General features: G+C 44.8%; 1 protein-coding gene across 1 annotated transcript in view; it reads left to right on the top strand.

Moving 5' to 3' along the window:
• Positions 1–196, top strand: part of LOC109926640 (glycogen synthase kinase-3 alpha-like) — a 13516-nt gene extending 13320 nt beyond the window's left edge. Inside the window, exon 6 of the mRNA XM_048620568.1 lies at positions 132–196. Within this exon, the coding sequence (XP_048476525.1) occupies positions 132–196 (65 nt within the window). The remainder of the gene's footprint in view (positions 1–131) is intronic.
• Positions 197–12404: the final 12208 nt, after the last annotated feature.

Here is a 12404-nt window from a genome sequence, read left to right as displayed (position 1 = left end):
TGGAGGAAGACAGAAGTAAGGTGGTAGTAATGCAGGGCAATGTGATGGCTGTGGGAGGCAGTGATATCACCATCGTGTGCTGTGGAACTCAGGGTGGATGTGGGGTTTGAATGGCTCAATATCTGGTTCAGGGTGCAGCCCCTTTATAACAGATACACAGCACCATGTGAGTGACCAGGGGCTAGGCTATGTGTAACCAACAGGAGTGGTCATTACAGCTGGGCAAACCTAGCCCCAGGAGAGGGGTGTCCAGAGAGAGAGACAACGGAGGAGAAAGAGGGGCAGGGACAGCAACAGCGCAGGCGGGGGAGAGCGTAAGAAACTGTGTGTGAGGGAGAGCAGAAAGTTTATACACGTGTGGTGGAGAGCAGAGCAAGCAGGACAGCGAGCGGGAAGAGACAACGAGAGGAGAGAGGAAAAGAGAGTGAGGGAGAGAGAACATGGGGAAGAGCATGCAAGTGGAAGAAAGCAAAAGAAAAAGAGGGTTTGGTTAGAAAGAAAGAGATAGATACCAACCACAATCAGCAAGCCTCATCCTCAGCCACCCTCCGCATTGTGCAAACTGTTCCTGCTCACCTTAATGATCTCTACCAGCTGGTCCACTCCACTATCGCCAGGGAAAATGGGCTGTCCAAGAAGGAGCTCTGCAAGCACACAACCAGCTGACCAGATATCTGCAAGAGACAGGAAACAAAACCCAGCTGGTCAAGGTATGACATGTGAAAACTAGGCACATCTGTCGACACACCAAACATTTCAAAGCTACAGCCAAGGATTGAGAGAGTTAACCCGCTCTACGCTTTTAAACAGAAACTAAAGCTGCCTCTACACTGCCCCCCATCAAACACTCCCAGCACAGGGACAGCACGGGGTTAGATACAGAGTGAAGCTCCCTCTACACTGTCTCCATCCAACACTCCCAGGACAGGGCTTAGATACAGAGTAAACCTCTCTCTACACTGTCTGCACCAAACACTCCCAGGGCAGAGACAGCACAGAATATAGTCCCTAGCTGTAGGGAAAGCAGTCGGTGATAAAACAGTAAAGTACATCCACCCCTGCTTGTAAAAACTCATGTATAAACATGTAAGGGGAAAGTGTAATGGACACTCTACAAATGACTGGGTCACCTGGAAGGGCTAAGGGATAGAATACAAACGGGCAGGGACTGTTGTAGAGTTTGAAACAGTTGTGTCCGTAGGGAAGAGTGTATAAACTAGCATAAGACCATGAGGTAGGAGCAGAAGTAGGCCATTCAGCCCATTCAATGAGATTGTGCCTGATGTGATCATCCTCAGCTCCACTTTCTTGCTTTTTCCCATAACCCTCAATTCTTTTAATTAAAAATCTGTCTGTCTAAACATACTTCATGACCCAGCCTCAACAGTCCTCTACAATGAGGAATTCCACAGATTCACTACCCTCCGTGAGAAGAAATTGCTCCTCATCTCTGTCTTAAGTGGGTGAGCCCCTGACTGAGATTCCACCCTCTGGCCCTAGACTCTCCCACAAGGGGAAACAACCTCTCCACATCTCTCCTGTCAAGTCTCACAAGAGTCTTGTATATTTCAATAAGGTCACTTCTCATTCTCCTAAACTCTAACAAATCCAGGCACAATCAAATCAATATCTCCTTGTAAAACAGTCCCTCCACACCCAGTCCCAACCTAGCGAACATTCTCAGGACTGCTTCCAATCCTTCCTTAGATACTGGCACCAATATCCTTCATAATATTCCAGATGTGATCTCATTAGTGCCTTATACAGTTTTAGCAAGATCTCTGAAGACAGTGCGCACATCAGTGAGCAATATTGGGTTGAAGGAACAAAGAGGAATGACTGTTCCTTAGCCTTCCACAATATGCAGTGTGTAAATCACTGGGTCATGTCAAAGAGCAAGGGGCAGTGTGTAAGTCACAGCATATTGTGGAGGGGGAGGCAACGGCCTAGTGGTATTATCGTTGGACGGTTAATCCAGCAACTCAGATAATGTTCTGGGGACCCAGGTTCAAATCCCGTCACAGCTGATGGTGGAATTTAAATTCAATAAATATCTGGAATTAAGAATCTAATGATGACTGCGACTACATTGTGGGAAAAACCCATCTGGTTCACTAATGTCCCTTAGGGAAGGAAACTGCCATCCTTACTGGTCTGGCCTACATGTGACTCCAGACCCACAGCAATGTAGCTGACTCTGAACTGCCCTCTGGGCAATTAGGGATGGGCAATAAATGCTGCCCTAGCCAGCAACACCGTCATGCCACAAATGTTTAAAAAAAAGACAGAGTCAATCACTGGTGATTTGAAAGGTTAAGGGACAGAGTTTAATCACAGCATAACGGGGAGGGACAACAAGGTGCAGGGCTGGATGAACACAGCAGGCCAAGCAGCATCATAGGAGCAGAGAGGCTGACGTTTTGGGCCTAGACCCTTCATCAGAAAATGGGGAGGGGTTGAGTCAGCATGTAAGTCACTTGCTAATGTTGGGGGAGTAAGGGACAGTGTGTAAATCACAGCTTAGCGCAGAGAGATAAGGGACAGTGTGTACATCACTGGGTGATGTCGAAAAGCAAGATAGTGTGCAAATCATTTCATTGATTGAGGGGTAAGGGACGGTATGTAAAACTCTGGGTAACATGGAGTGATAAGGGACAACATGCAAATGACTGGTTAGAGTAGAAGGGGTAAGGGACAATATATAAATCAGTGTGTAAATCACACTCTCTTCCTTTTCATATTACCCAATGATAGTTACATACTATCCCCTCCTTTCCACATTACCCAATGATTTACACCCTGTCCCTCTCTTCATCTGTTTATTCTCCTGCATTTTTGCTTGTGGACTCATATGGGAAAAGAATGGTTTTAAAAACAAAGGAGAGTTGAAGAATTGCTGGATTTTCTAAAAGGAACTCCCTGGCCTTCACTGTAAGTGCTGTTTACACTGCTGCGGCGGGGGGAGGTGGGGTGAAGCTAGGTGTAGATTGGCCGCAGCAAGGGGGCTGTGCGTGTGTAAACAGTAATCTGACCAGCAACAGGAGCTGATTGGTCTGTGAAACAGTGACCCAGTCATATATCACTGGCCAAAGCCTGAAAAAAAACATGCTGGAGATCACAGTGGATCAGACAGCATCCATGGAGAGAGAGCAAGCTTACGTTTAGAGTCTAGATGACTCTTCATCAGAGCAAGGCCAAGGCCCACATGCCTGCCAACAAAACTCCGACCGGGGGTCCCCAGGTAGCTGCACAGCTTGGGAATGCAAATGTTTAGGGACTGAAGCAATTGGATCTCTGGAAGGGAAGGCAATTTTGTTTTGCAGTACACCAAGAGGGTATCAAGCCTGAAGACAGCCAGTTTATGCCCCCTCATCAGTTGCTGTGACTGAACATATAATACAGAGATCTTCATAGGAAAGTGAATCAGCCACCCTGTGCCTCCTACAAACCAGAGAAAGTAACAGTAGGATGAATGAGAAGCAGCTTTCTGACTGGGACAATGTCAGCAAGTGCTGTGGACAGGGACTGCTGAAATGCATTCTCAGACATTCCCCCAGTCCATAACACCCATTTTATTTGCCTTTCTCTACAAGAGAGGGAGCTTACAATGGGATGAGAGTATTAACAAATAGTGTTATCCATAGATGGCTCATAACCGGTGACCTGTTGCCAGAATCCAGCAATTTGCAATAAAGAGTGATTCTGATTAAGAATGTGCCTGTGCTTTCTGTCAACCTTGATCTAAAAGTCAGATTATTTGGCCGGGGGGGGGGGGGGGGGGGGTGGATTCTGATTCTGAGTACTTCTATAAAAGCATTCACTTTTGTGATGGTTTTGGAAATAGCTGAAGGATTCTCTGTACCTTGTTCACAGCTCCGGGCAGTTCAGCTACCTGAGAACCAATCACCTAACTGCTGGCAGGTAGAAGACCTTTCTCATTGGTAATTGGTCACTAGTTCATAAAGCAATGAGTTTCTTGCTGCCAGCCAAAGGTCCAACAGTACACAGCCCCTCAGCTTCAGTTTGTCTGCAAACTACACCAGCTCCTGCAAGCTGTGTAGAACAGTGCTCACAATGAGGGTCAAGTTACTTGCTTGAAAACCACGCAGCAATCCTCGGTGATGAAACAATTCTGATTTCAGTCCATCATTTGAAAACGAAACATGAACCGTATCCAGGCTGCTGTGGGAGATGACTGAGAAAATAACAGGGAGCCTCAGTGAAACTTTTTATGGTCTCAAGCTGCAGGAGAGGTGCCAGACAATGGGAGGACAACTAATGTGGTTCCACTTTACAAGAAGGGTAATGGAGATAGACCAGGGAACTATAGATCAGTGGATTTTATTAATGGTAGGAAAACTATTGGAAGAAACATTGAGGAAGAGAATTAATCTCCATTTACACGGGGCAAGGTTTGTACCAGCCTCCACCACTTCCTCTGGCGGCTCATTCCATACACGCACCACTCTCGGTGAAAAAGTTGCCCCTTAGGTCCATTTTAAATAGTTGACACGGCTTCATCAGACTGAGATCATGCCAAACAAATCTGATGAAATTTTGCGAGGAGGTTACCAAGCGCGTAGATGAGGGTAGGGCAATTGATGCAGTTTATATGGACTTCAGCAAGGCCTTTGACAAGGTTCCACATGGTCAAGAGGGCACAACTACACTTCTACTGCCTTAGGAGGCTAAGGAAATTCAGTACATCCATAAAGACTCCTACCAATTTTTAATAGATACACCAGAGAAAGCATTCTATCTGGATGCATTAAGGCCCGGTACAGCAACTGCTCTGCCCAGGACCATAGAGGGTTGTGAACACAACACAGTCCAGTCCAGGCCAGGCCATCACGCAAACCAGCCTTCCAATATCCTTCTCGATGCCTCGGGAAGGCAGCCAACATAATCAGAGATCCCTCCCACCTCGGTTAGAATCTCTTCCAACCTCTCCTGGCGGGCAGAAGATACAAAACTGTTAATAAACTTCTGAATGGACCCCTCTAATTTTAAATCTAATGTTGATCTCGCTCTTTGTGCGCCTCCCTGCAGCTGTAACATTGTATTCTTCTCTCTGTTCTATTATCCTATGACCTTTTAATGGTATGATCTGCCTGTGCTGCACTTGAAACAAACTTTTCACTGTACCTAGGTACATGGGGACAATAATAAATCAAACATGGGTTCAAAGAAATAAAGTAAAAGTACGTAGGATCCAGCATAACTTGTCAAGTTGGATCCAAAATTGGTTTAGTGACAGGAGACAGAGGGCTTTGGTAGAAGATGTTTGTGAGACTGAAGGTCAGATTTACAAAAAGATTTACAAGGATGTTGCCAGGGCTGGAAGGTTTGAGCCATAGGGAGGGGCTGAATAGGCTGGGGCTATTTTCCCTGAAGTGTCGGAGGCTGAGGGTGACCTTATAGAGGTTTATAAATCATGAGGGGCGTGGATAGGGTGAATAGTCAAGGCCTTTTCCCCAGGGTAAGGGAGTCCAAAACTAGGCGGCATAGGTTTAAGGTGAGAGGGGAAAAATTTAAAAGGGACCTAAGGGGCAACGGTTTCACACAGAGGGTAGTGCTTGCATGGAATGAGCTGCTACAGGAAGTAGCGGAGGCTGGTACAATTACAACATTTAAAAGGCATCTGGATGGGTACATGAATAGGAAGGGTTTAGAGAGATAGGGGCCAAATGCTGGCAAACGGAACCAGATTAATTTAGGATATCTGGTCGGCAAGGACAAGTTGGACCGAAGGGTCTGTTTCCATGCTGTACAGCTCGATGACACTCAGTGGGGCTACTGTAGATTTAGTGTAACATTGGTTGTACAGTCTTGATGGGCCGAAGGGTGTTTTCCTAATCAGCAGCTCCCTGAAGCTGCAGCAACTAAACAGGAAGTCCGCAGCCTCTGCCCAGTTGAAACTGAAGAATACAGCCTTACAAACTATAAATCACAAAAATAAAACCTTACAGACCATGAAACAAAATAAAAAGCAGAAACCTCCGCACAAATTCTCCAAATTTGCAAAAATTCACTCGGGTTGACTCTCACTCAGGATGTGTTCTCTCCTAAATGCTTAAGCGGAGCTGGAGTCTAGTCTAGAACTGGCTGTAGAGGTGTCAGCATCATTAATAAAGTGTTCCTGTTTAGGTCTCCCTGGTATCTAAACTGCTGATTCCAAAGGAAGCCCCAATGTAATATTATATTCCTTTGACTCTTCCCAGAAGATGATATCTTTTCTGTTTAAGAACTTCTTCCCTAATTAATTTTAATGGACCTCTTGTCAGAGCCCTTGTTAAGTTTTCATTCTTTTAATCAGTGTTCGTTTTGAGCTTTGAACTGAGAACCAACCTTTGGATGGTGAGCAGCAGCTCGTGTTAAAAACAAAATATAAACCGAACAAATAAGCTGAGATAGCAAGAACTGCCAACGCTGGAGTCAGAGATAACACAGTGTGGAGCTGGAGGAACACAGCAGGCCAGGCAGCATCAGAGGAGCAGGACGTTTTGGCATGGGACCCTTCTTCAGAAATGGGGAGGGGGAAGGGAGCTCAAATAAATAGAGAGGAGGGTGGGGCTGGGGAAGGTAGGTGTTATGGTGATAGGTCAGTGCATGTAGGTAGTGGTGGGGATTAGTCAGTGAAGTGCGAGGGGTGGATAGGTGGGAGAGATAATGGACAGGTTGTGTCAGGTCAAGGAGGCGGGGATGAGAGGGAGGGTTGGTCATAGGATGTGGCTGGGGGTGGTGGGGGGTGATTTTTGAAACTGGTAAAATCCACGTTTAGGCCATGGGGAAGGGTCCCGACCCAAAACGTCAGCTTTCCTGCTCCTCTGATACTGCCTGGCCTGCTGTGTTCCTCCAGCTCCGCACTGTGTTATCCCAAACAAATAAGCTGTTGTTTGAGAGGCCAAGCCTGGGAGTTAAATTACAGGTTGGTTCTTGATCTAAATGTTCTATGGACCCTGCAACACTGGAGGAAAGCTGTGTTGCTTAACCAGAGAGCAAATGTTGGCCGTTAATGAAGAATTGGGCCCAGCAAGTGTGGATAAGACTTGTACTCAAGCAGATGGCAGAGACTGAATGGTAATTGGGGAGATGGTCAGTCTGGCAGATTGAAGCCAGAGTTTGAACCAGGTTTTGGACAATGTTTTCTGCAAGGAGGAGTTTTGGCTGTGAATGCTACAGCATGGAGATTTCAAAGCTCCCTGCCTAACATCCCATTATCAGCTCCTGGAAGTTCAAAGAACAGAAACTAAGCTGCAAGTACAAGTTACAAGGATTCTGAAAGAAGGGTCACCAGACCCAAAACATTAACTCCAATTTCTCTCCACAGACGCCACCAGACCTGCTGAGATTTTCCAACAACTTCTGTTTCTCGTTCTCATTTCCAGCATCCACTGTTCTTTCGGGGTTTTTTTTTTAAAAGTTAGAGATATTACTGACTTCCTGAGAGTGAGCTGAAAAGGTGACCTTGATCGACATCTTTGGAAAATTGACCAAGAAACAATCTATACATGTGGAATACCATATCAGGAAAGGCTTAGAAGTAATCTAGCCAGTTTTGATATTTCCTTCTATTTATCCCTTTAACTGTGTTTGTTTGTCTGACTGTCTGTCTTTTGTGTAAATGAGGCTGAAAGCAATGGTTATTGGGTTTAGACATAGACATCAATGAGATTACATTGTTCAATTTTGCTCGGCTCAAGTTTATGATATTATTAATAAAATTACTGAATTCTTTGTTTAATCTACAAACTAGTGTCCGGAATTGATTATTCGCACAGTCTGGGATTGGTTATTCAAAAAAGTCTGGTTGGGAACCACTTGAGTCAATTTTGAAGGTGTTAATTTTACTGTGGTGTTGCAAGTACGGAGATAGAAAGGCTGATTTGGTTTGCCTCCCTGTCTCTGTGTAGTAACACTCTCACATCATGACCACAAATTAATTCAAATGGACTAAACCCAGTGGATTCATTTGTGGAATCCCTACCAACAAATAGCAAGAAATTTGATCCTTCACCTCGATCCTGCAGGTATTTGTGATGGCCTGCCTTAGTTATGGTTTCGAGAGGCAGATGGTCCCTCCACAAAGCTCCCTGTGCTTGTCCATGGTTGACTTCAACTCTTTTACACCCAAACTGTTCATGATTTCTCAGAAGACTCTAGAACCCTGATCAAACTGTATCTCAACTGGTAATCCATAATGAGGAGCAAACTGTGTAGGCTTCTCTGCTGTGACCCTGGCTGTAACGAAAGGCATGGCTTCGGGGAACTGGGTTGCCATGTTCACAATTGTAAATGATACGATCATGACCTGCTTTTGGCAATGGGCCTATACAATCCATTCACACTCAGCTAAAGAGTTCCTCAAAAACTGGTATAGGTATCGGATTCCACATTGAGGTTCTCCTACCTTCTGACATCTAGGAGGTGCTGGCCCATATAAAATACCTGTTTATCTATGCCTGCATTTTCCGTATTCCTATGTAGCCTGATATAGGAATTTTACACGTTACTCGCATTAGCTCCTATTGATATCCAGGCAGTACCGTTGTTGGATGAATAACCATCTATTATTCACCCACAGGTTTGAGAGGATGTCTCCACTTCCTCATCGGAACATCACATCACTCAGGAACACCTTCAGCCTCCCTGTCAGTGTGAGCCGTCTGTGCTAGGTTTTCCTTAACTCTGGGTCTGCTTCCAATTCACAAAAACCTAGCAAACGTTTAGAGTCATACAGCACAGAAACACACTCTTCGGTCCAACCAGTCCGTGCTTCCAAACCATACTACTCCCACCTGCCTTCTCCCGGCCCATATCCCTCCAAACCTTTCCTATTCATGTACTTATCCAAATGTCTTTTAAATGTTGTCACTGTACCCACATCCATTACTTCCTCAGTCGCCTCTGTAAAAAAACTGCCCCCCGTGTCTTTTTTAAATCCTTCTCCTCTCACCATATTAACCCCCTAGTGGTGAAATCCCCTACCCTAGGGAAAACACACCTGCCATTTACCTTGTGTATACCTCTCATTATTTTATAAACCTCTGAGGTCATCCTCAACTTCCTATGCTCCAGTGAAAAAAGACCCTGCCCGTTCAGCCTCTCCTTATAACTCAACCCCTCAGTCCTGGCAACATCCTGGTAAAAACTTCTTCTCAACTGTCCTCATTCTTAGATAGAGTTTCACCAAGCTCAACATTTACTTATTGTATTACTCTAACCTCTGCTGATGGACTTTGTTTAGGCATTGCTCTGGTCACTACCCACAATGGAAAACAAAGCCAGAAACTATCCCTGCAACTTCTGTTTAGCCTCAACTGGAGTTTCCATGATGATAGGCTCAGCTATAACTTTCACTCCTACCATATCCTTCCTTGAAAGTAAAACAGCCCCATCCCCAGGCAATTACTTAACTAACCTGACTACAGCTAGGCCTGACAACAAGTCACACCCCAGTTGGACTTTATCCAATATAATCTCTACCTATCCCATTTACCGACACTTTCACTCAACTCTCTAGAAGACAAACTACATCCTTTTCCTCAAGAGAGTTTGAGTAGCTCCAGTATCCCTTGATATATTTATAGGCTTGAATAGTTCCTTTGGACAAAATAGGGTTAAATTCCCTTTAGACATAAACTCTTTACATCTCTCAACAACCCTATTCACTGCTTCTACACTCTCAGCAGTATCTACCTCAGGCCTCTACAGTCTGACCCTGTGGACATTTCCTTGAGTTTCCTCGAGTTTCCTCTTTCAACCCATTTGTACAAATTCCAGCATGTGCCACTGGCTTCCCCCTCAACTTTCAGCAGAGTAAACCCGTCCCATGTTTTTACAATGGGAACACCCTCGATTCCAAATTTGACCTCCACCTTAAGAGCTTTCCTTTCTGATCTGAGGAGACCACCTTCTGGCATTCCCAGCTATCCATTCCTTACCCTTGCTATTTGCCTTCCTTTTACTTTCCCTTTCGAATTTGTGGAAAAAGGATCATGTTTATGAATTAACTCAATCGTCAGCCATTATTGCCACCAGTCACAACCCTTCAGTCCTCAACAGGAGTTCTTACCCTGGAGGGCAGAGAGGTCTCAAATTCCTCTAAGAGAATAATCTTAAAGGCTTCATATGTGGTTTCAGCTTTTAATGCTGGTGCCCACGTCAAAATTATTTCGCTTAGCTCTTACAGATTCAACGTAGGTTTGCCCAGGCCACTTTCTTAAGTTCTGGAAACTTTGCCTATATGCCTCAGGCACCAACTCAATACAGTCTTCACTGCATCGCAATCTCAAGAAAGCTTGTCTGACAGTCAGGTATAGAGTTCCTGTGGTTTACCTGTCAACTTACTCTGCATTAATAACGCATAGTCTTCTTTCGTCCAATTTATTTGGACATTTTCTCAAATGACAAAGAATGCTCCCACATCTTCTCATTTTGGTCAGGCCTATACAAACTTAAACATTTCCTTACTGTATCTCAAACTAAGACACAGATTTTCCCCACCAGTAACTGCATCGGACATCTCCTGTTTTAACTGCATCATTTTAAGCTTTTATTTCATGTCCCTTGTCCGTGGTTTCTCTCTCACTTCTAATTCCTGTTCACAGTTCCGTGGCCATTTCCTCTTTCGTCTCATTGTTTGTCAATTTCTGCTTATTCCATAACTTTTTCTGCCAGCTCTGGTTTTCTCATTGTTTCGTATTCAAGCTGCTTTAACTGCAACGGATTCTGATTTTCCACTACCCAGAGTAGCAGAAACTTTCTAGTATTTCCTCTAAATCTAAGCGCAGTGCTAGTCCCTCAAATATCTCTGCCTTTTCATCTCTCCAAGACAACGCAACACCCAGCTTACCTGCCAAGTCAATCAACACATCTCTTGCCTTCCTCAGAGCCGCCAGGTATAATGTCACCTGCAAGGAAGCCTTGACTGCTTCCAATGCCATTTGTTAAATGCAATACAGAATCTGGCGTTTTCCTCCTTCTGTGATATTTACTAATACCACACTCAAATCCTCAAAGCCTGATTTGAATCCAATATCAGTTCAGCCTTCAGCTTTTGTCACCCCTCACTGGGGTAGTGTACTGGAAATCCAAGCCTCAAGTCTGGAGATGTCACAAATACAGTTTATCTTTCCTTCTGCAGTCATGCTGAGCTCTGACTGCTAACTGATAAATCACAGGCCTTTTAGAAGTGTACCAGCCATCCCATGCCTCTTGCAAACCAGTGAACGAATCTGGAGAAGGACAATTGTGAAGCAGCAGCACAAGGAGCATCTTAACAGAAACAAAAACAGAAACAGCTGGGGAAACTCAGCAAGTTAAGCAGCATCTGTGGAGAGAAAGCAGAGTTAACGTTTCGGGCCCAGGATTGTAATTAAAGCAGGTCGAATATGAGAAAACCAGAGGACAGAGAGACCTCCCGAGCTGCTGGAGGTCTGAAGGATTCCCTGTACGTTGTTCACAGCCCTAGACTCTTCAGCTACCTGACAGCCAATCACATAACTGTTGGCAGACAGAAGACTTTTGTCATTGGTAAGTGGTCGCTAGTTCACAAACCAATCAGCTTCTAGTTGCCAATCAAACCTCCACCAGAACACAACCCCTTGGCTCCAGTCTGTCTGCAAACACTACTGTAACCCACAGCTGTGTAAACAGTGCTCACAATGAGGGTAGAGTTACTTATCATCCAACCAGGTAGCAATCCTTGCAATCCCTGGGTCCAAACAGATTCTTTTCTCAATTTAGTCCACAATTTTAACCAAAAAGATATGGTCATTCCAAATGACATCACTAACACAATCTCCATCTATCAAAAACCTGGCAGTTACCATTGAGCATAAAATGAACTGGACATGTCATATAAATAACGCAGTTACAACTGCAGGTTGGAGACCTACAGCAATTAACTCACCTCCCTACTCCCCAGAACCTGCCCCATTGACAAGGCACAAGTCAGGAGTGTGATGGAATACTCGCCACTTGCCTGGATAAGTGTGGCCCCCAACAACACTCAAGCAGCTTGAAACTATCCAGGACAAAGCAGCTCATTTGATTGACACCACATCCACTATCTTCAGCATTCACTTCCTCCATTACAAACACACAATGAAAGCAAGGTGTACCATTTACAAGACACTGCGCAAAAATCAAAGCTTCTCATACATAACTTCCAAAGGCATGACCACTTCCATCTAGAAGGACAAGGGCAGCAGATACATGGGAACACCATCCCCTGCAAGCTCCCCTCTAAGCCATTCACCATTTTGACTTGGAAAGCTATCACCATTCTGTCACTGTCACTGCGTAAAATTTTGGATCTTCCTCTCTACCAACATTGAGAGTCTGCCTACACCACATGGACTGCGGCGGGTCACCACTACCTTCTAAACGACAACGAGGGA

This window comes from Rhincodon typus, chromosome 47, assembly GCF_021869965.1.
Source record: "Rhincodon typus isolate 14 chromosome 47, sRhiTyp1.1, whole genome shotgun sequence".
NCBI lineage: Eukaryota > Metazoa > Chordata > Chondrichthyes > Orectolobiformes > Rhincodontidae > Rhincodon > Rhincodon typus.
This window is presented reverse-complemented; position numbering and strand designations above follow the sequence as displayed.